This window comes from Penicillium canescens, assembly GCF_028828765.1.
Source record: "Penicillium canescens strain IBT 15451 chromosome Unknown utg000006l_segment0_segment0, whole genome shotgun sequence".
Lineage (NCBI taxonomy): Eukaryota > Fungi > Ascomycota > Eurotiomycetes > Eurotiales > Aspergillaceae > Penicillium > Penicillium canescens.
Window position 1 is genome coordinate 1,340,266 of NW_026703968.1, and position 21,993 is coordinate 1,362,258.

Genomic DNA, 21,993 nt, shown 5'->3' on the forward strand with positions numbered 1-21,993 from the left:
AGCTACAAAATGAGTATTCTGCATTCGCAGGGAAGTGATATAATTCGATCCTATACTAAGTAGTTCGCTACAGCTACAGCCATCCCCACTCAAGCTCTAACTCAGCTACATAAAACAAGAAACATTACTATCACTAGACGTCAAAAAAACTTCGAAGAATCCACCTCACTCATCCAGCAATCGAACAGTTGTTTATGTTGTCTTTCCATGCCATAGATGCATAAGCAGGAATGAAGGTATTCGAAGTAAAGTTCTCCGGCATATAAAGGAGACTGTCGTCCGTCGTATAGTTCTTAGACGGATGCTCCAAATTCAACGCCCCAACAATCCTATCGCCAAGGAAATCCGAGAAAACTATGTCCACCTTGTCAGGTTGACCCTCTGATGGGAACCCAGCGGTAGCTTGGATATGATCTGGTTGAGAGTACTCCGAGATTTGGGAGTGGGGAGTATCATCGCCATCATTGCCAAGGTCATCGCAAGTTGTATAACCCGGTGTAGGGGTTGTCCCGCCAAGGACACGGCGAAAGAGGGATTTTGGCTTGAGAAGATCAGCCCCGTTATGAGGCGAGGGATTGTCGCACTCATCGTAACCCAACATCTGACTTGATATGGTATCCACAGTCATGGACGATCGCTTGGTGGATTTCGGTTTGTTTAAAGTCTCGAGGACCTTCGAAGCCAGTGAGTAAGGAACGTCCGGGAAATACCTGAAGGTATTGGTGTACGGGCAGACGATGTAGGAATCATCGAGGGTAAATGGGCCCTGGACCAGGTCATACCGGATGGCTCCTTTGTTCACAATGATCATTCGGGATTTCATTGAGCGGTCTGGGTTTACCACAGTTGCAGCTGCAGCGGTCTGCACCAAAGTGTAGACGTTGCCCTTGTCGCCGAATGGCTTGCATGATACGCAGTATGATTGTGGTGCGCACCCGTACACGAAGGTCAAATTGAGACTTTTCCGACTGTCTGTAATCCCTTTCGTTACTTTGAGTCCATGAGAGGTATCCAATATGTTTTGGGATCCAGTTGCATGGTAGTCAAAAGTGAGTCGATTCCAATCGAGATAGCGACGGGTTAGTTTCATATCGAACGCTTTGGTCTTGTTGCAAGATGCATCGGCAGATTCCACCATAATGCTTTTATTGTCCAGGTCTCGTTTAATTTCTGGGCTTGCTGTTTTGTTTGGCTGGGATTTGATGCCATCTAAAGAAAGCCAACCCACAGTATCGCAGTATTTGCCGGATTCCATCGCTGAGGACATAGGGTCGTAGATGTAAAAGTCACGACGGTGAGTATGACCTCCGAATCCCTGCACGGGAATCTCAGGTCGCATTTTCCGGAGAGCATCCATTAGGAGTGGAAAGGTGCTTAGACTCTTGGGGATTCCAGGCTTTACTGGGTTGTGTCCAATGAGCACGAATAGATCGATGTCCTTGCGATTGACTGCATTCTTGAACCAGTCCTGCTTTACCATTTCGGCAGCTGTTTGGATTCTTGTCATGTTTTTGTTGTTGTTGGTTCCATCAAGGATCACACCAAAAGCCATGATGCGCAGGCCATGCTTCGTCGTGATATATTTAGATCTGCTGCCCATAGACACCCATTCCTTCTTATCCGGTTCACCATTCTGGCAGTTCTTGCAAATATCAATGTTACTCGTCAGGTACTTGTCGCCATACACTTTGGTGAATTTGGTGAATGTGTTGTATGCAACATCGGACGCAATGAGCTCGTGGTTTCCCGGAGTGAGAAGATCGTAGTCGATATTTTCGAAGATAGGATTCGTGACGTTGCCATTGGGCGTTGTCGCATCGCTGAGCCCATTGCCATCATGCAAATCACCTGCAGTCATTGCATTAACATCGATCCGGACATATGGATACGATATGAGCGAACGCACCAGTATCAATGAGCAGAAGGTCAACCTTTTTCTTTGCGGCTTTGTCTTGCATGTGCTTCGTAAAGGACACAAAGTCGCCCCAGTCCGCGCCGTAGTTGCGCTCCTTGATATGTCCTTCCAGCCATCCATGAGTGTCACTTGTGTGGATAAAATTGATTTGTCCCCAGTTCAGAGGCCCCTTTGGCTTTGTTACCGCATCCAGAGCCCCAGGCTGCATACGACGTGTAAACCTGGGATAAACTACGCTTTCCCCTTCATCGTCGCAGGAGGGACATGCAGAAACAATTGATATGGCGAATGCCACTTTGAGAAGAAGGGACAATACCGCCATGGTTTCAATCAAGATACCAAAGGGGAAGAGGTTAGCCGTTCAAGGCCTGCTCAGTAGACGGGTTAAACGGTCCGAACCTACTTTTTTTGGAGAAACCTGCAACATCTTTATAGCGTATTCGAGGCTTTGCTGATCTGCCAACTTATTGCCTACATAAGTACTGTGCAGTATATGTTATAGGTAAGGGGGATGCAATAACTGTCTTGGACATTCTTGGCTGTACGATATTTAACATATCTATATGCAATGTACATTTGATGGAATATGTTCCAGTCTTTATCAACCTACCTTAGGTTTACCTTTTAATGGGAGTTTTATTTTTATACACACATGAAGAATTTGGCCCTTAAGAGCTGTCAAATAGAATAGTTGAGCCCTACCTTTTTTTTGGGGGATCTACAGCGCTTATGTATTGCTTTTGCTGACCAGCCAACTTATTCGCTACGTAAGTACGTTGTATATCATATGCTATAGGCAAAGCCAACCCAATAATTGTGTTGGATTGAAGATTTCCATATGCAAGATCGGTGTTATGGAATGTGATCTGCTCTTCACCTACCTACTGTTAAGGTATGCAAGATTCCTCTTAATGGTAGAGTTGTATTTTAATAGGGCTTTCTATAGACACGCCAAGGAAGAACTAGAATAAATCTTCAGCAATCTATACCCTCCGGATTTCGGTGGGTGAGTCGATCAGTGGGTAGCCTCTGCGAACCGGAGCCGATCCTTCCCAAGGCGATAGTGTCATTGTCAACATTATTACAAAATACGTAGACAGTCAAAATTCAGGAAAAGAATCAATTAATCGAAGCTCGAGGCAACATGCAATTTCCCCAAACGGGCATCGCAAAAAACACAATACATACACCCAGAATCCATGCCAGGAACAAACTGATAACCCATCAAACACCGCTGAAAGAACCAATGACACAATGCAATACAATTCGCAACCAAGATCGTACATCAAGTCTCAGTAGAGCACACCATGAATGTCAAGGTTAGACAAGGCAAGATTGACTCTAAGCCTTAGCCTCCCCACTCCTCGACTTTTGCTTCTGAACATACTTATACCGATAAGCCTGTCCACTCTTCCCCTCACCATCTCTCCGACGATTCTCCTTCCCCTCAGCGAGAGGCCCAGGCCCACGACCTAGTTCCTTTTCACCCCAAGTCATCATAAGAGCCTTAGCCATGCGATCCCGTTCCTTAAGGAGGAGATCGACGCGCCGCTCCCATTCCCGCTCGCGCTTATCGACTGATAGCGCAATGCGCTGATCGACCGCAGCGGCTGTTTCATCCTTTGTGGCGATGACAGCTTCCAGTCGTTTCAGTTCTGATTTGAAGGCTTTGCGTAGGTGTGTTTCTTGGTTTGTGGATGTTGAGCGGAGGGTTGCTAGTTCGGTGCGGAGGTCTGATTCGCGTTGTTCGGCTGCTGTGAGAAGGTTGCGGATTTTGCGCATTGATTCGGCGTGTGAGGCGCGGAGGGTGGAGACTGCCGTTGAGTGCGCTGTTTGGAGGCTGCGAAGTTGGCTTTGGTGGTTTGCTTCCAGTGCGGCGATGTTGTGTTCTCTTGTTTCTGGGGCTGCTGGGGGCGGGATGGATGGTTCGGCAAGCTTATCTTCTTGTAGGCGGGCGATTGTCTCCAGGGACTCAGCGTGGTCTTCTCTTGTCTGGGTCAGATCGTGCTGGGATTTGTTGAGGGCTGTTGTCAGCTCCTCTACCCTATTGGAGAGTCGCAGGTTTTCTGTCTCAATGGTCTTGATGAGAGATTGGGTTTCGGTAGACTGAGCACGGAGACGGTCTGTTTCGGCATCTGCGGCTTTTTGTGCAGCTGATGTCTCCTGCAGTTCCTGTTGGAGTCGTGCAATCTCCTCTTGTTGTGATTGTTGTAATTCCTGGACAGCTTGGACCTCGGTGAGCTTGTCCTTCGGCTGTGACACGCTTGCGAATGCACCGTCCACGGGGTCCACATCTCCATGTCCCAGATCTTTGATCAAGTCAAGAATCTCGCTGTAGGTGCTGTGCCCGGTAATAGGCAAATCTGCAGCCGCAGCTTTCAGAGCACTTTCCTGGGCCTCAATTTGTGACTGAACACGAGTAAGATTCGCCTCAAGCGTGGTGTTTTTCTCTTCTAATGGCCGATTTCTGTCCTCTAAGGTGATAAAACGTTCTTCCAAGACCTGGAAATTATTGTGGGCACGCTCCAGCTCTGTCTCGAGCTTCTCATTTTCTAGGCCGTAATCATCAATCTGAGCCTGTAGTTGATCGATCTCTGAGTTTTTCTCCTGCAATTGCGCATCCCTGTCCCGAGTAATTTCCTTGAGCTTAGAAAATGTTTCATCGAGAGTAGCATCCCGTGTTTTCAATTGCTCTTGAGAAATAGTAAGTTGTTGACGCAAGTGGGCAATTGTTTCCAATCGCTCGGTGTCCAAGGCACTCTGCGAATCACGGTTGTGAAGCTGTTGTTGCATCTCCCGAATTTGCTCTAAAAGGGCATTGAGATCCGCGCCGCCCATGTTAGACTGGTGCAGCATTTTTGCACGCTCCTCATTCTGCTTTTGAAGTGACCGGATCTGCTCACGGAGCATTGCCTCGTCGCTGCCTTTGGCATGCACCTCGTCTAGGAGAGCAGTCTTTTGCTGCAACTCTGTCTGGAGGTGACGAATCTGCTCGCCAGCTGAAACAGCCTCAAGTACACGTTTGCGATTCTGTTGCAATTGATTGTCTCGTTCCCTCACGGTTTGTTCCAATTGTTCAATTTGTTGGCGCAAAGCTTCACGCTCGTTTGCTCCATTGCTTGACGCAATGGAGGGCTTGCGAACAGAAGGCGAGGGCTGCTCTTTATGCTCAGACTCGTCATCATCCGGGTATTCTTCGATATCCTCAAGATGCGTTGAATCTTTGGGGAGAGTGCTCATTCTGCGCAACAAATGCGAGGGAGTCGACATGTCCACTGGTGGCTCGAATTCACTGTATTCACCCGAATCCGCGTCTTCCTCAATTGCAGGTTGTTTTGATTTCCGGAATGACCGTCGCAATGATCCGTACTGCACTTCAGCGTCGTCGTCTTCGTGGATTTCTCCTTCAAGGTCGCCCATTAAATATTTCTCTAAGTTTGCAGTAAAGTCTTCCGGGCCCCCGACATCAGATAGCTTATCTTCGATGTCCTTATGAAACGGCGGCAAGGTTTCCTCATTCCCTTCTAAAGCAAAATGGCCACTGGGGAAATTGCTAAAATCCAAGGTGTAATCGGCAAGTCGCGCATCTAGATCTGAGCCGGTTGGGCTTCCCGGAGTCGCGGGACGTGAAATGTTCTGCGCTTCATTGTCTGAATGATGTTCATCGTCGCTGGCATGGCGTTGGTCGTTCTCTTTCGCTGCGACGCGCTCGGTCGTGGGAGTCTCGGCGGGGAGCGGGGAGTCCGGGGGGCTGGACAAATTCTGTGGAGGGGACGAAGGCATAAACAGAGGCGTCACTAAGGTTGACTGCCCAATAGTGTCATGGGAGGTTGGGAAGGGCGACGTATAACCCGTGTTGGCCATTGTCGCGAATCGGGATGCGCAACGAGCGCAAAATCGAGCGCAAAGAGCGCGGTCGGCTGAAACCAGAGGCTAGATACAGTCCTCTTAGCTACACTAATAGAGGTAGAGGAAGTATTTAAGCAAAAAAGATAACAATAACAATTGCGGGGGATGTTCAAGAGAAAGAATGAAGAAACTCATGAAACGGGTATCCGAACGCCTCAGGCCACAATGTTTACGTGCTGCCCGTTTGGGCCAAGCGGGGATTTTCTTACATTTACATCACTGCGTCGATGCCTGCAACAAATGTATTTTCCTGTTCTATGCACATGTTTTCCATTCTTCGAATCCTGGTGGAACTACTGACGGTTCCTGCGACCGACTGCGCTGTCCACTCTCAAGGCGCAGCTCATTCTCAATCTCATCGCGCTCTATAGCTGCTTTTCTTCCCGCCTGACCACCTTTCGAGGCAATGGCATGCTGTTGACACAAGGAGAATTAGCAAAAGAACTATTTGCTGATGTTAAGACTTGCAACTCACCTGCTTCTTGGTATCCATGTTATGAAAACCACCTACGCCTCGGGCTTTGCCGCCTTTTTTACCACCCTTCTGGCCCATCGCCGAAAGCTCGTCGTGTGAACGATTTCCAAAATTACCAGGGTTAGGATGCGCATGAGAAGGTGCTGCGGTGGCAACACTTCGGCCACTCAGTCCAACGCTCACTGGCCACACCGACGGAGCCAGTCGAGTGAAAGGACGTGACAGATGCATGATTCCAATCAAGGCCATGATAATCTCAGGTGATGTTCAAATGTAAGATCCTGCAGCTTCGCGAGATGTTGCTGGTCATTGAGCGACTGGGTAACCCGATGGGCTTGGCCTCCAGCTTATGTAGCCTGCAGGAGGGCCTCCTGGTCGCCTCTGTCGCCCCCATAGAGTCATCAGTTGAGGCGATGCTCAGTTTGTCTCCCGATATCTACTGATATATCATATATAGGAGACATGTCATTTGTGCATCTTTTGAAGTTACCCACCCCAGGAGACACTCGCCTACTCAAGATGGCAAGCTAGATGTTGCCGCTTGATACAATTTGCTGGAGCACTGATCCGGAATTTAGGTAGTTTGATGTCATACCCAAACGCTTTAAACCTATCCTCTGAATCCATGGTTCCAAAATACAGGCGGTGGTTCGGGATCAAAGGTGGTCATTCTGATAATTTGGTTCGAGTATACCCATTCTATTCTTATAAGCGTGGCTAGGAGAGCTTATTTAGGACCCTAGAGGATTAGATATGGGGTAAATTCGAAGTTGAACCTCGGAAGATTTGTACTCATGCGCTCTCTATGCATGCTATACACAGAATAGTTACCACCCCGAAATACTTCTGGAGCACGCGTTGTGCGTGTAAGCCTTGTCGTGGGCAGGTCCACCCTCTGCTGCGCTGAATCCAATTGGAATAGTTTTAGCTAGGGATACAGTGACCTTCCCTCACCTAGCATGAGTCAACCTAGAGATCTACAGATCTTACTTTTTTTTTTTTTTACAATTTGTCGGCTCGCTGTATGCTTCTTAATCTGCTGATATGATCTTGTCTGGCGTGACCTGACATTATTCTATAGGCACGCCGATCTGCCCAGGCGCTCCCTACCTAGGCTCCTGAGTGCAGATGAGCATTCTATATAAAAATAAGAGACAGTGCTTACTTTCGTGGGCAAAGAATATCCTGTTGTGGTCTATATACAGAGGCCTGAAAAGGTCTGCGAGTGGCAGACGAAGTGAAACGTACTTCCCATGACTTATGAACTCCCCGGGGCCAGATTGACGATTTGAATTTATGGAGCGCAGGTGCTCCAACCAACAACTTTGACGTTGCAGTGATATTGATCGGGTGATATGAATACAGTAGTGCCTGGTTTGGGGTCTGAAGGCGCCTGAGATTTAAGGACTCGAAATCTCGAAATCCCCACATCCGCACCTTCAACTCCCAGCACATATTTGCAATTTTTGGACTCCTGTTCACCCTTGAAAATGCCACCTATTCAAGGCGGCATCGGCGAGCGCCCGCGGGTGATTTTGTACCACCAAACACTCATCCCTGGTGGGGGCCAGTATGTCTCCATGCTCCCACTCCTCGAAAACAACACGGGCATCTCGCATATTATCATCGCTGCCATCCATCTAAATGATCAACCCGGGGATATCACTCTCAACGATGACCCGCCCGACAGCCCCAAATTTGACCCCCTGTGGGCCGAGGTGCCCCTCCTCCAGCAGCAAGGCGTCAAAGTGATGGGCATGTTAGGAGGTGCCGCACCGGGCTCTTTCACACGACTCGACGGCAGCCAAGATCAATTCGAGAGTTGCTACACTCCTCTTCGAGATGTGATCCGCCGCCACGGTCTCGACGGAATTGATCTTGATGTAGAAGAGAACATGTCTCTGCAAGGTATTATCCGGCTCATTGACCGACTCAAAGCCGACATGGGCGATGCATTCATCGTCACCCTAGCCCCTGTAGCCGCAGCCCTCCTCGGCATCGGCAACCTGTCAGGCTTTGACTACCGCGAACTCGAGCAGGCTCGTGCTTCCAAAATCAGCTGGTACAACACACAGTTTTACAATGGATGGGGCCCCGCCGAAGATCCACGCATGTATGCTGCCATGGTCGCTCAGGGCTGGTCTCCGCGACGAATCGTGTATGGCCTGTTGACAAACCCGGGCAATGGATCGCAGGGTTACGTGTCGCAAGACAAAATAGGACCGGTTTTGGCTACGTTGATCGAGCAGTTCCCCAACTTTGGTGGCGTTATGGGGTGGGAATATTACAATGCCTTGCCTGGTGACCAGCAGAAGGCGTGGCAGTGGGCAGCTCAGATGACATTGAGCATGGGTATGAAGGATGTGGTTGTGGCAGCTCGTCAGGTGTTGGCTGGGCCGATGGCGAGCACTCTCAATAATTTGTTTCAAGACATGATGAACCAGAGACGGTGAATAGGGTGAATATATAGCATAGCATTTCAACTTGTATGCGACTCGAATGTTTACATTGCGCACGGACGATTTGTGTTACCGGAGCCTCTGGTCGACGTCATCGCAACTTCCAAGTGGTTCTCTTCCACTATTGCGAGTTACCAACTCAACTAGAATGCCACGGTGACTGTCTTACAATTGGTTTTCGCAATGGCATTCCTGCGCAGTGTAGTGGCCATTAGTTCGACGGCCATCCGCCTGATGGCACTGATCCTGCTTAGATGGGTATGGATCCCTTGACAAGTCAATGAATCTGAACTGACAGTGACCTAGATCCCTGGTCCACCATTTGGTCCTCTCGTATTTACCTCGCTGGTGGTGTATCTGTCGTCGCTGTTCCCTTTAATCAGGGAGGAGCAGTCTGATGAAACTCGGAGAGAGAAGGGGCCGCCACGCCCAACCAGTGAGCCTGTACCTCTCATATAACTGGACGCCTTTTCTGACCATATATTGTCGCAGAGAACAAGCCAGCGTCTGACTCAGCCAAGCCCGCTGATTCCGCGCTGAAGACACTGTTGACAGGGGTGCCATCTGCCAGATCGCCACTATGGACCTGGACGACTGTAATAATCAATGTTGTGTTGGCATTGTTGACTCTTGATTTCCTGATCCGTGGCTTTGTGCTTTACCCTACTACACATGCTACGTTTGCACGGATTGGATATATCTCTCCAACTACGGCAAATTTAGTCTTCCGAGAGCCAGATTTGACTCGGTTGCCAATGGTGGTCTCGTACCAAGATATTGCCTCTCAAAGCCCTGAAAAATGGGTGGAAGAGGGCATCATCTACAAGTTGGATAATAGCACGGACTTCACTGCTACAGTGACCTTGAAAAACCTGAAGCCATCAACACACTATCGATATGCGCTGTCCAACAACCAGTCCGGGACATTTCTCACTGCACCAAAACCTGGGTCTCCAGAAGCAAACCGGCTATCTTTTGTAACATCAAGCTGTCTCAAGCCAAACTTCCCCTACAACTTACTCCGACATCCATTACGAGTTCCAGGTATCGAGCAAATGACCGAAGCTCTGGCCAAATTGCCAGCCCTACTTCGCCCATCGTTTATGCTGTTCCTAGGCGATTTCATCTACATCGATGTTCCCATACGCTTCGGACTATCCATGTCCCACTACCGCAGCGAGTATCGGCGGATATACTCATCACCATCATGGAATTCCGGAGCACCAGATCACCGAGCAATCGACCTTCCGTGGATCCATACGCTAGACGACCACGAGATCCAAAATGACTGGGCTAAGGGCAACAAAACAGCCCCATACCCAGCCGCCGCAGACCCCTTCATCCATTACCACGTAAAAGGCAACCCACCAGTCCCAAAAACACCCTTCGCACCCTCAGACAACGTAACCTACTTCGCCTTCAACCACGGCCCGGCCTCATTCTTCATGCTAGACACAAGAACCTACCGCACAGAACCCTCCCACGAAAACTCCACAATCCTGGGCCACGCCCAGCTCCAATCCCTCCTAACCTACATCTCAACCCCAGAGCCACCAGGAACACATTGGAAAATCATCTCCTCGAGCGTCCCCTTCACAAAGAACTGGCATGTAGGCACAGCAGACACATGGGGTGGCTTCACGAATGAACGAACCAAGGTCTTCGAAGCAATGTGGCACGCTGAACGCACTCTCAACCTCCGAATAATCCTCCTAAGCGGAGACCGCCACGAATTCGCAGCAACCCGGTTCCCAGACCCAGCACTGGCTCTACCCGAATCCCAACTGCAGCCTAACACACCCGGAATAGGCTTGCACGAGTTCTGCGTCGGTCCATTGAGCATGTTCTACCTCCCCGTCCGTACATACCGCCAGACAGACTATGAGGATGTTATGGTGAAGTATGTACCTGAGGGAAATAGTAAATTCGGGCTCATTAATATTGCGGAGGAAGTTGAAGATTTGGAGCCTAAGTCTTCGGCGCCGGTGCCGGTGCGCAGTTCTGTTCTTACTTATTCGCTTTATGTTGATGGGGCTGTTGTTTGGAAGTATCGGCTTTTTGTGCCGTTGGATCGGGATGAGGCGGGTCGTGCTTCATTGTCGGACTATGAGAGGGCTTTGCGGTTGCCGCCTGGTCGTGTTGTTGAGGATCGGATTGTTGATCATTGGGGAGCTGTTGTTGGGGATGCTGTTGGTCGAATTCCCGAGATGGTTAAGTCTGTTGTTGAGATGGGGATAGGTTGTTATAATTACCTCGCAGATCGAGCTCAGAGGACTTAGGCTTACTGAGTCCACTTGAGTTGTTATTCCGGATTTGGTTACCAATTTTCGGTGTTGGGTACACTGATATTTCTTGGCTCTCATTATTCATTAAACAGAGGACAGATCGTTTGCGTACAAAATGAACATGTAAACTAGACCGGTCTCTGCCGTATTAATTCCAAATCAACAGCATATAACAAAATCCATTGGTCTAGGATGGTATATATGGTAAAGTTAGCGTTTAATATCAAGATTTGTTCTCATGTACAAAATTACAAATGAAGCAAAACGCCAAACACCAGCCCAGATGCTAAGGTGATGAGCCAGCGATTCGATATGAAAAGCAAGAGAACAGATAACAGACCCCAAACCACAAACCCGGTCTTAACGTCCTCCTCTGCCACGTCCGCCACCGCCGCCACCACCACCACCCATACCACCCATCAACCCGCTCATTTGGCTCATCATACTCTGCAGATCCATGCCACCAAGGTTAGGCATGCCGCCACCACCCTGTCCACCGCCCATCATCTGCATCATCTTGGCCATATCGGGCATGCCGGGCATACCACCCATACCACCCATACCGCCGGCACCACCCATAGAAGCCATGCGCTTCTGCATAGCGGCCATCTGCTGGTCCTTGTTTCCGCCCTTCATCATGTTCTGCGCACGCTGCATCTGCTTCTTCTGGCCGCCAACACGCTTGGCCATACCGGCCATCATGCGGTGCTGGGAGAGAACATCCTCGACCTCGCGGACGGTGGTGCCGCTGCCGTGTGCAATGCGAACCATGCGGCTGGGCTGCTCGACGAAGTTCTTGCCATCACCGTCCAGCTCGGCTGCTGTCATGCTGTCGAAGATGTAGATCATGCGGCGCAGCTTCAGCGAGCCGTCCTCGTCATCAAGACCCTGCGTCATGTTCGACAGACCTGGGATCATGCCGGACAATTTCGACAAGGGTCCCATCTTCATGATAGATGTAATGTTCTCGCGGAAGTCACGTAGGGTGTAGATACCCTCTGCGATATGCTTGTATGTTTCCTTAGCACCTGCAGAGTCCTTGGTGATAGCCTGGACGTGCTCGACCAGTCCAGCGACATCACCCATACCAAGTAGCTTCTGAACGAACGCGCGGGGCTCGAATCTCTCCAGGTCCATCATGTGCTCACCAGTACCCAGGAAGATAATGGGAGTGTTTGTTGCGGCGACAGCAGAAATAGCACCACCACCAGCAGCATGGCCGTCAGTCTTAGTAATGATAATAGCACCAAAGTCTGCCGTGGCCTTGAAGGCAGCAGACTGAGCCTCAGCAGATTGACCGATTGTGCTATCCAGCACGAGAATAGTCTGGTCTGGCGTGACAGCGGTCTGGATCTGGGTCATTTCAGTGAACAGCTCCTCCTCCTGACGGTGACGACCACTAGTATCGACAATAATGATATCAAATCGCTCCTTCTTGAACTTAGCCACACCCTCAGCGGCCACAACGGCGGGATCCGTCTGCGTCAGACTACCATAGTATGGAATCTTTGCCTTGGTGGCGTTCTGCTTCAACTGATCAAAGGCACCGGCACGGAAGGTATCCGCGCAGACCAGCGCCGTCTTGAATCCACGTGTCTGGTAGTGCCGGGCGAGCTTCGTACAAGTTGTTGTCTTACCCGCACCCTGCAAACCAACAAACATGATCACATTTGAGCGTCCCTTCTTGGGCCGGAAGGAGTCTGCGTGGGGGTCGACCAGTTTAACGAGCTCGTCGAAGACGGTTTTTTGGATCAGTCGCTTCTTGTTGACTGCGGCCGGGAGGGAGGCAAAGTTCACGCTGGCTTTAATCGATTTGCGGAGGGTTCCCACGAGGCGGACGTTGACATCGGCGGAGAGAAGAGCAGCGCAAATTTCTTTGATCATATCATCAAAGGCCTAGCATTGGATTAGCGAGGTCGACTTGCGGCATATTGAACAAGACGGCGTACCTTCTCGTCGAGATTATTGGACCTCGTCATATCATTGACGGCGGCGTTAATACGCCGCCCCAGATCTTGAAGAACCATATTGAATGTGTATGTGAAGAAGAATCAAAGGGAAGAACAATGCCCAGATTGGTGGAGGGGTGAGGGTGAAGCACGAAAGACCAGAGAGGCAATGTGGAGGGGCCAATCGGAGAGCGGTCGCCTTTCACCGCCCCAAAAAAAGTTGATACTGCTCTTTTGGATCAACGCGGTGACTTTCTTTTCACTCTCGCCATTACACATTATTTTGTTGCAATGGCTCCCAGTTACTCCAAGAAGCGCAAGGTCCTCGACGGCCTTAAGGGCAAGACGGGTCGCACCAAGAAATTCCGCAAGCAGCGTGACTACCACAGCAGCTCCGAGGACGAGAGCGACAATGATAACTTCGCTGCCGTCAACCTTGAAGACTCCGACGCCGAAGACGATGGTGGAGTCTCAGTGAACAAGAAGATCGCAACCGAGCCTCCTGCGAAGAAAAAGAAGACTAGCGCAGCACCTACGCCGCAACCGAAAAAATCAGAGGACGAATCAGACGTCACCGACGATGAGGAGATTGAACTAGACGACGAAGATCTTGAAGACCTTGAAGATGACGACGAGGAAAACAATGCCTCTGGATCAGACGAAGACCACCCCGCCGCCACAGGCGCCAACCGTGGCCGATCCGTCCCCAAGCGCAATGACCCTACCGCATTCTCAACCTCCATTTCCAAAATTCTGGCAACAAAACTTCCCACATCCGCACGGGCTGATCCCGTCCTGTCAAGAAGCCAGTATGCCGCAAAGCTATCCAGCGAGGCAGCGAACGAGAAGCTCGACAAGGCCGCGCGGGCTAAGATGCGCGCCGACAAGAAGGAAGAAATGGACCGCGGCCGTATCCGTGATGTTATGGGTATCAAGAGAGGACTCTCCGGGCAAGTCGCTGAGGAGGAGAAACGTGTGCGCAAGATGGCCCAACGCGGTGTTGTCAAGCTGTTCAACGCTGTGCGCGCTGCCCAGGTTCGGGGTGAGGAAGCAGCCAAGGATGAGCGCAAGAAGGGCACAATTGGTATGGGCGAGCGGGAGAAGGCTTCTAACGAGGTCAGCAAACAAGGATTCCTTGAGTTGATCAACGGAAAGAAGGGAAAGCCTTTGAACATCGAGGAGGCGTAAAAGTTGGACCTACGATTACCCATGGCATGTTTCTGGCGTTGGGATAGTTTTTGTGTATATTCTTCTTTACATTGTAATACAATTGCTCTTGTGGAGACTTCTTTTTCATTCAACATAGTACAGGAGAATTTCCATTTTGCGATATAACGCAACTGTGCTTGATGTGTGAGGAATAGTAGAATACATAGTCCAATGGACTAAAGCCTTTTAGCTTGATGCCGACCCCAAGTGAATTTGTTCACGATCCTAGCGTCTTCCGAACCCTCTCCTCGTATTTATTTCGACTCAAAGTCGCTTGCTTGTAGGTTCCGTGTCATGGATGGCAGTCGCACGACCAGTCCATCCAGGTCCTTGGTCATGAGCACCTGGCAGCCCAGCCGCGATGTCTCAGTCAGGCCGAATGCCAGATCCAGCATGTCGTTCTCGTCGTCCGATGGCTCCTCCATTTTGTCAAACATGTCCGGGTCCTCAACAATTACATGGCATGTTGAGCAAGCACAGGATCCACCACAGGCACCTGTTGAGACAGTTCAGTTAGTCATGGCACACAGAAGGAGGACCGTTGGCTCAACATTACCCTCCATCTCGAGATCATTCGCCTGGGCGATGTCTAGCAAGTTGTCGCCCTCGGCAACCTGAAGATCAACCTTGCTGCCATCCTTGTCGATAAATGTGATGTTGATCCTGGAGATGTATCAGCATGCCACATGAACAAAGCGCATGCAGAGCGGGGGCCGGTGAACATACTCTTCACCGGGCTTTGGCGGCGTGATATGACCATGCGCAGCTTGTGCGGTCACAGAGAAAGAGCGCCGGGCTGCGCTATATCCTTGCCATGATGATTGTAGGCTCCGGTGTACTGCCAAAGTTGACCGAAGCTGTGTTGTGGTTCCGATAGTCCTCGTCTTCGAGGATGTCAGGTATCTCCGCGATTGAGTCAGACCGACGTCGCTGGCGGTTTTTGGTACACGGCACAATTGCTGGCCTACTTGACGCCAAAAAGCCATTTTGTGAGGGAGGAATGAACAACAGAAGAGCAGATGCAGAGGGGAAGAGAAAAAAGGGATCCGGGGAGAGTTGGGAGTGATCGTCCAATGGCCGCGGAGGGAAAAAAAGACTGACAAAGCTACGGACATTCCACTCCCGACTTCCTTTCCCCGACCTCTTTATCCCCGAACCACCAACATGACGACTCGTGAAGGGATCAATCCCTTGCGGCCTTATTACATTCCCCCGTCTGGGCTGTCGCCAGCTTCAAATGCTCCGCCCGAAGTGACATCGCCGTCATCGGCTCAGGTGTTCGGCAGCACGGCGCGCGACCTCATCCATGACTTGGACTATGCCGATTATTTGGACGCCTCGCCATCGGTGTCCGACTGGGTTCGCGATACCTTGAACCGGGCCTTGGTGCGCTACACTAAGGTTCTGACTGCCCAACCGTTTGATGTCGCCAAAACCATTTTGCAGGTGTATGTCGTGCCCGACGCCGCTGATGAGCAGTGGGACCGGAAATCGACGCCGGGAGCTAGCGGTAGCTCTTATGACTCGGTAATGACCTTTTGGATAGCAGATATACATCTGTGTGAAATATCATATCGGATTACTGACAGGTTTGCGTACAGGAGTCTGAATCATCCGATGACGAGAGCAGTTACTTCACTTCAGCAGCCCCTCCAACACCGACGCCAAGTACACCACGGTCTCGCAAACCAAGACATCATATTACCGACCGTAGTGGCTATATCCGACCCGAGTCTGCGGCAAAGCCTGCACATGCGTTGGCTCTCAAGAACTCGAATTCCCTGACCGAAGTTCTCTCCCAATTATGGTCCACCAGCGGTCCCTCTTCCCCCTGGAAGGCCTCCAATGCTACATTTATTTACTCTCTTCTCCTACCGACCTTGAACACCTTCATTCGCAGTCTTCTGTCGGCAATCGTCGGTTTGCCTGAGGAGGACATTTCCTCGTCGATGACAGCCGACATTCTGACCGCATCCTCTCCCCTAGTGACGCTGCTTCTATCGTTCATTTCATCGTCACTTTCTGCTATCATTCTAGCTCCTATCGACACCGCTCGCACATTCCTGATTCTCACCCCAGCCACCCATGGCCCGCGGTCCCTCGTCCGAGCTATTCGCCAGCTCCCCACGCCCAATAGTACAATCCCCTCGCACCTCGTTCCTATCACAGTCCTGCACTCAAGTCTCCCCAACTTCATCATGACCTCGACCCCGCTCTTCCTCAAATCTTACCTTTCAATTGACCCCCTCCTCAACCCGACCATATGGAACCTTTGCACATTCCTCGGCTCCGGTCTCGAACTTGCCGTTCGGTTCCCACTTGAGACGGTGCTCCGTCGCGCACAGATCGCCACATATACCTCCCTGAGCCTGCGCCAGAAGTCGTCCGGTGGCAGCATCCGCGCGGCATCTATTGATGCCTCCGACGTTGAAACCATTGTCCCCACTCCGCGCACCTACCGCGGCATCATTGGTACAATGTGGCACGTCGTTTATGAGGAGGGCGTGAGCTCCACACCATCCGACACAGAGCGTGCTCAAACCCTTCTCGGCCAGCCATCCTCCCAGCAACATCTCAAGAAGCGGAAGCAGGGCCAGGGTATCCAAGGCCTATACCGCGGCTGGCGCATTGGAATGTGGGGTATCGCGGGCATCTGGGGTGCCACTCTACTCGGCGGAGTAGCCGGTGGCCCAGAAGACGAAGTGACAACAAGGGGCGGCCACGGCCGATCCAGCGGCGGACGCTTCTAATCGAAACAGGGACCTTCAATTTGAAGCCAAGCCCACCCTCAATCCATTAATCCATCGAGACACCAAGTCTCTTGTGCCTTTCGATCGATCTAACATTCCACTTCCCTTCCCAGCTGAGAAAGCCCGAGATTGGTAACCAAAGCATTTCTCATCGTCTTGTGCATCTTCGTTCTCCACCTCTCCTCTCTATCCTCCTCCCTCTGTTTACATCTTATACCCCGGGAATGGAATCCAGGGGACAGAGGCGATTGGCGTCTTGTTTTGCTTTTTTTTGGTGCTCTCTTCACTGAAGCCCGTGTATAAACTCTCCACACACCCCTACCACATAGCTATGTAACGAGATACGGTCACAGCGAGATCTGGTTCTCCGCTTGCTTGGTAGTTAATCTATTTCATAATCATTGAATCTTGCGTATGGAATCATAGAGGATAAGTGTGGTGCTTGGTTCCCATAGTATCATTCTACCGTAGGGTGAAAATCGAAAATCCATATGAGGTTGAGAATTGTGATAGGATGAAATTTACGATCCTGTTGCTGGACGTATTGAAAAAAGAAAAGTATTGTGTAGTGCATATCATTCCATTCATAACGAAGCCACGTTGTATACATAACTCTCAAAAAGAGAAAACGCCGCTAAAAGTCCATCCGTCTAGCAAATGAGAAGATTGGAGGACGCCAAAACAAAAATCAAAAAAGGGAATAATGACTACCGGATCGAACCACTGACCATGTTCATAGCGGTCAGAAATGCCCGCGCCATACTCTATTGTTGCTTTGTAGAGAGCGGCGACATCAAATGAGAAGGAACATATGCTTTTGAGTGATAAAGGAATCGAGAACAAGTTCTGTTCTCTTCGAGAAGAGACTATGGCCCGATTCTCCTCCAAGAACAGAACACACACAAAAAAAAAAAAGACAAAACAAGTCCGAATGATGGTACATAGAGCGGCCGGGGTTATGGGTATCAAAGTCGTCCCGCGAATAAACACAGGCAAATCACAAAAAGGAGAAAACAAGAAACAAGTAGAGGAAAGCCGACCGCAATGGATTCCAAGAGAAGGACCATGCTTGTTTATTTTTTTAATTTATTTTTCAGCGAAACGTCTGTCGAAGTAGCGCAGCACGCCCATGACGCTTGCAGCTTCGACTTCGATAGCTCCCCGGCTACCACGGGCCTCGGCGAGGGCGAGGTCACGAGGGTTGGGGAGGGTGTGTAGCTTGGGCAGCCAGGAGGAGATCTCGTCACTGGCGCGGGAGAAGTTTGGGTGGCGCGAGAGGGTGGTGAAAGCGTCGGCGCAGCTTAGCGTTAACTCTGAGGGCGAAGCGGGCTTGGGTGCGGGAGGTTGCGGAGGCAGGGTGGTGTTGTTACGCGCGGGGGTCGTGGAGGCGGGGGCATTTCTTGACATGCAGCATCCGCCGTCCTTTCCGCCTCCGCCGCAGCAGCCTCCTCCCGATGGAGTTCCGCTCGCTGACCGGGAGGCTGCCAGCGTCTTGCAAAAAAGGGTGCTTCGGGGGTCGGCAAGACACTGGGCGCAGGTGCCTGGCCCGTTGGCGCAGGGGTTGGTTGCTTGGCTGATTGGTGGGAGGGTTACTTCAGAACGGACGTCTCCCTCTGATGGGGGTGGTGTAAATTGAGAGATGGACTGGATCGGGGCGAGGCGGTTGTTCTCGAAGGAGTTGCGACCGCCGCGCTGCTGTTCCTGGGCGGCCATCTCGGCGCAGATGCAGGGGGTGCCATCCTGGCAGAATCCACAGGGGTCGACTGGGGGTGAGGAGACGTCATTGTCGTGCGATTGGGCTGGGACGCCAGAGAACTGGGCCGTGAAGTCGATCTCCATCTCCTCTGGGTCAGGCTTGATATCAGGATCACCAAGGTTGCGTGTAGGGCTGCCGACGCCGTGAGGTGGGTGCCTAGAGCGGGATGACTCGTGGGTGTCGATAGGAATGGCAAATGCATCTTCAATGCACTGGCAGTGGGCGCTGGAGCAGTTGTTGCAGCCAAGCGGCACGTTCATCTGTCCGTCCTCCTTGTTCCGGTCGGCACTAGTGCTAGTAGGAACAACATCTTCCATGCGGGAGCTTCGGGTTGTTGGGCGGTTGCGAGGTGGCAAGGGCACAGAGTCTGGGATAGCAGCGGCCCTACTGTTAGGGTCTGAAAGAGACGAGCGGAATTCCTTGACTAGGGCTTCCTTTGCACTGCGCTCGATCGAAACTTCCTTCTCTAGGGCATGACACCTATCGCGCCACCAGCCCATCTCCTCACGGACCTGATCAACCTCATTGGAGAGGTTACCGATTTGTTGGTTGAGTTGTGCCACTTGCATGTCGTGGCCATCTTCGATGTCCTTCATTTGCTCCTCCAGTTCGCTGACTCGGGCAGCACGACGTTCACGGAACGCTCGCTGAGCTGCCCGGTTCTGCGCCTTGCGCTTGGTCGGGGGTGTATCCGTAGCCGGTTTGCGGCCGGGCTTGGGGCGTGGGGGAATTACCCATTCTTTCGACGTGATAGAGCCGGGAGTACCAGGACCGGGCGATGGGGCCACAGAACTCTTGGCGGCCAGTGCGGGCGCCGGTGCAAGAGCCAGCGAGGGGACTCCAGCTGGAGTCGGGGTGTAAGACACACCAGGGGTGGCCATTTTGACACCGAATTGATCAAATTCTGTGTTGGGGTCAGTTGGAAGCTCAAGATTCGGAAGTGTTCGGGCGTACGCACGAGCCGTGTTTCGGTCGGAAGAGCGGAAGTGCGCTCATGCGAGCCGATAAGCGAGAGGGTCCAGTAGAGGGGTCGAACAAAGAGTACTAAAAACCCTGCAGTAGTAAGGAAAATAATGGCCACCGGAGGTAATAAAACTAGGAAGAAGAGAAAGAGGTAAAGACGGAGGGGGAAAGCCGGGAGAAAAGTGATGATCAGATTAGATTATGTGCTCACATGATGCCGGTTTCGGACACGACGCTCGGCTGTATACTTTGTGGACCTTGGACCTTGCCAGCAGATTTTTTATCTGATCCGAGTAGTGGAGTTAATTCCGAGAAGGCGTTGGTGGGCTGACGCGGAGCTACGTTTTTCATTGTGATTTTCCTCGCTAACTGCGTTTGTTGGCTTATTACGGGGAGCTTACCTCCAGGGCTGGTCAATCAGACTTGAAAGAGCTCGAGGCAAACCTAGTCCAGACTGACCTCTAGCTCAACTCTCTACATCTCACCCGTCTATGACTCTATGACTCAACAGTCAACAGACGACCCGGATCCGAACATTCCAGCAGAGGTGGAGTGTCTCGTCAATCCGTTGACCATGGATGGGCATGAGAAAAAGAACCCCCTGCATACGACCCACGCAGCCATTACCTAGCAAAAACGGCGATTGAACCAATAGGAACATGCCAATGCGCAAAATACCTTTTCCCGGAGGACTCAGGCAGCGGTGAAGGGGCATAGATCGCCATGGGACTCGATATCCGAGCAAAAGCCATAGGGCCGCTCTCGGGGCATGATCTTATCTGATTGCACTAACGCAAAGTGTTGCTTCTTTGGGCAATGCAAGCGACACCCGATCCATGTTCGCACTTGTTTAAACGGGCCTTGTCCCTTCTGTTCGAATGATAAAATCGTGATTGGACAGCTTCCCATTCTGCTCAGCGGGCTGGGGTCTCCACATAGGCAAATTCTTATCAATCAGTGACGCTCCCACCAACCCGAGTCAGAGCCGAAGAACGGATCTTTCGTAGACTTCGCCCGATGGGGTTGGGATTCCCGCTTATTATTGCTGGCTGTGACGTGCAGCGAGGGAATTGTGTCGCGTCATTGGATCCTTTCTCTTTCTGGCCACCGTGCTTAGCTTGTTATGGTGGCGATCGGAGTCTATGATCCACTGGCCCCAGTGATCTTTTTCGTGCTTCTGCCTATGATGCGTTCTACGTTGGTCTTGACGCACAATTCAATTCGGACTCAAGTGCCGGAGTTCAATAATTAAGCAAGGGTCACTGCGTTTTAGATACATGTCTCTACCTGTTTAAGATGGTTAACATTCAGCATAGACGCCATCATGTCTCTTCAATTATGGCAAATTTACCTAAACTTTATATAAACTATTTGACAGTAATGACAGGCTCTAACAACTAGTAGTCAAGCCGAAACACCCAACTTTGGATTGATGAGGCTACGAAATACCATATGGCATCAAAGTTGAGTTTTGGTTGTTTCGTTTCAGCAGCTTACAACATACGTTATGAACAATCATTGCAATGTTTCTATTCGTGGGATCTCATTTGCTGTTGTCTGAAAATTGGTCTGTGCATGTTTCATATGCGTAGGGCAAGTCAAGTCATATTCAGCGACTAGCAAATGCTAAATTCCATGATCTCCCGAAGAGCCTCTTAAAGCGCACCAGGAAGTATTGACCTTCGACAAGGTCGACTAACGCCATCTTTCTTGGCTTGGAGCACTGCTCTACTCTTCTTCCGCTTCCTCCTTATCTTCGGTTCCCATCTCTCGCTTGTAGATTGCCCATGGTTTGAACCTAAAATCCCAGACCCCTGCAGTATGGAGCTTTAGGTCGTCCAGTCTCTCCACAATCTAAATATGCAGGATGTTTCAATTTTATATATGCTTCTCGAAATGCAGATTGCAGACATTATCTCTTTTATATATCATGTCCCCATTCCAAGAACCTCATGTCGACGACATACAGCAAGTCAACGATCTGGTGCCTCCTCAGAATCCAACATGTCAATAACCACGGGAGACGGCGGTTGATTCTCCTCAAGCTCTTAATCCAACAACTGACCCAGAAAGTTCAGAATTGGGTGATCCTACTTAAGATACAAAAGCAAACTCGGAATCAAAGTGACAAAGCCCAAAGCCCAGTCGCAGTCGGTGCCAACTAGGCAACAGGGCAAAGGTCTAGCTAGTGTGGTTTACTAGAGAGGAGTAGCAGAGGGATATATATCTAGTCCGTCAAAGCTAAGAAGCGGCTCTGGGGATTGCAAAACTCACGCCTATCTTCCTCGAAGGTTGTATATATTGCTGCCTTTATGCCTTGTCG

General features: G+C 50.7%; 10 protein-coding genes across 10 annotated transcripts; 4 read left to right on the forward strand and 6 right to left on the reverse strand.

Moving 5' to 3' along the window:
- Positions 1-169: 169 nt before the first annotated feature.
- Positions 170-2,123, reverse strand: N7446_009458 (Ser/Thr protein phosphatase family protein; the record flags this gene model as incomplete). Its single annotated transcript, XM_058518203.1, has 2 exons — positions 170-1,848; positions 1,907-2,123. The coding sequence occupies 2 exons, from the start codon at positions 2,121-2,123 to the stop codon at positions 170-172; spliced, it is 1,896 nt and encodes a 631-aa protein (XP_058368991.1).
- Positions 2,124-3,256: 1,133 nt separating this feature from the next.
- N7446_009459 (putative spindle pole body associated protein SnaD) lies at positions 3,257-5,779 on the reverse strand (the record flags this gene model as incomplete). Its single annotated transcript, XM_058518204.1, has 1 exon — positions 3,257-5,779. The coding sequence occupies one exon, from the start codon at positions 5,777-5,779 to the stop codon at positions 3,257-3,259; it is 2,523 nt and encodes an 840-aa protein (XP_058368992.1).
- Positions 5,780-6,079: 300 nt separating this feature from the next.
- Positions 6,080-6,548, reverse strand: N7446_009460 (KGG domain-containing protein; the record flags this gene model as incomplete). Its single annotated transcript, XM_058518205.1, has 2 exons — positions 6,080-6,238; positions 6,300-6,548. 2 exons carry the CDS (start codon positions 6,546-6,548, stop codon positions 6,080-6,082), a joined length of 408 nt encoding a protein of 135 aa, XP_058368993.1.
- A 1,241-nt stretch (positions 6,549-7,789) lies between these two features.
- Positions 7,790-8,752, forward strand: N7446_009461 (putative class III chitinase; the record flags this gene model as incomplete). The annotated part of the gene is made up of 1 exon (XM_058518206.1): positions 7,790-8,752. One exon carries the CDS (start codon positions 7,790-7,792, stop codon positions 8,750-8,752), a length of 963 nt encoding a protein of 320 aa, XP_058368994.1.
- Positions 8,753-8,941: 189 nt separating this feature from the next.
- N7446_009462 (alkaline phosphatase family protein) lies at positions 8,942-11,037 on the forward strand (the record flags this gene model as incomplete). Its single annotated transcript, XM_058518207.1, has 3 exons — positions 8,942-9,016; positions 9,065-9,194; positions 9,251-11,037. The coding sequence occupies 3 exons, from the start codon at positions 8,942-8,944 to the stop codon at positions 11,035-11,037; spliced, it is 1,992 nt and encodes a 663-aa protein (XP_058368995.1).
- A 366-nt stretch (positions 11,038-11,403) lies between these two features.
- Positions 11,404-13,070, reverse strand: N7446_009463 (RNA-binding signal recognition particle subunit SRP54; the record flags this gene model as incomplete). The annotated part of the gene is made up of 2 exons (XM_058518208.1): positions 11,404-12,939; positions 12,993-13,070. The coding sequence occupies 2 exons, from the start codon at positions 13,068-13,070 to the stop codon at positions 11,404-11,406; spliced, it is 1,614 nt and encodes a 537-aa protein (XP_058368996.1).
- A 213-nt stretch (positions 13,071-13,283) lies between these two features.
- N7446_009464 (rRNA-processing protein RRP15) lies at positions 13,284-14,180 on the forward strand (the record flags this gene model as incomplete). Its single annotated transcript, XM_058518209.1, has 1 exon — positions 13,284-14,180. One exon carries the CDS (start codon positions 13,284-13,286, stop codon positions 14,178-14,180), a length of 897 nt encoding a protein of 298 aa, XP_058368997.1.
- Positions 14,181-14,272: 92 nt separating this feature from the next.
- Positions 14,273-15,300, reverse strand: N7446_009465 (ferredoxin family 2Fe-2S iron-sulfur cluster binding protein). Its single transcript, XM_058518210.1, has 3 exons — positions 14,928-15,300; positions 14,758-14,864; positions 14,273-14,697 (listed from the first exon to the last, which is right to left on the reverse strand). The coding sequence occupies exons 1-3, from the start codon at positions 15,185-15,187 to the stop codon at positions 14,456-14,458; spliced, it is 609 nt and encodes a 202-aa protein (XP_058368998.1). The 5' UTR covers positions 15,188-15,300; the 3' UTR covers positions 14,273-14,455.
- Positions 15,301-15,340: 40 nt separating this feature from the next.
- N7446_009466 (mitofusin complex protein UGO1) lies at positions 15,341-17,330 on the forward strand. Its single transcript, XM_058518211.1, has 2 exons — positions 15,341-15,728; positions 15,803-17,330. Exons 1-2 carry the CDS (start codon positions 15,366-15,368, stop codon positions 16,949-16,951), a joined length of 1,512 nt encoding a protein of 503 aa, XP_058368999.1. The 5' UTR covers positions 15,341-15,365; the 3' UTR covers positions 16,952-17,330.
- Positions 17,331-18,037: 707 nt separating this feature from the next.
- hapX (bZIP transcription factor HapX) lies at positions 18,038-19,588 on the reverse strand (the record flags this gene model as incomplete). Its single annotated transcript, XM_058518212.1, has 1 exon — positions 18,038-19,588. The coding sequence occupies one exon, from the start codon at positions 19,586-19,588 to the stop codon at positions 18,038-18,040; it is 1,551 nt and encodes a 516-aa protein (XP_058369000.1).
- Between the last annotated feature and the right edge of the window lie 2,405 nt (positions 19,589-21,993).

What these genes read in the sequence shown, in the direction of transcription:
- N7446_009465 (XM_058518210.1), bottom strand. Translation starts at nt 15,187, where the DNA reads ATGGCTTTTTGGCGTCAAGTAGGCCAGCAATTGTGCCGTGTACCAAAA. An exon ending in CCGCCAAAGCCCGGTGAAGA is followed by an intron (nt 14,865 to 14,927) that starts GTATGTTCACCG and finishes ATACATCTCCAG; the next exon opens with GATCAACATCACATTTATCG. An exon ending in GAATGATCTCGAGATGGAGG is followed by an intron (nt 14,698 to 14,757) that starts GTAATGTTGAGC and finishes CTGTCTCAACAG; the next exon opens with GTGCCTGTGGTGGATCCTGT.
- N7446_009466 (XM_058518211.1), top strand. Translation starts at nt 15,366, where the DNA reads ATGACGACTCGTGAAGGGATCAATCCCTTGCGGCCTTATTACATTCCC. An exon ending in GCGGTAGCTCTTATGACTCG is followed by an intron (nt 15,729 to 15,802) that starts GTAATGACCTTT and finishes GTTTGCGTACAG; the next exon opens with GAGTCTGAATCATCCGATGA.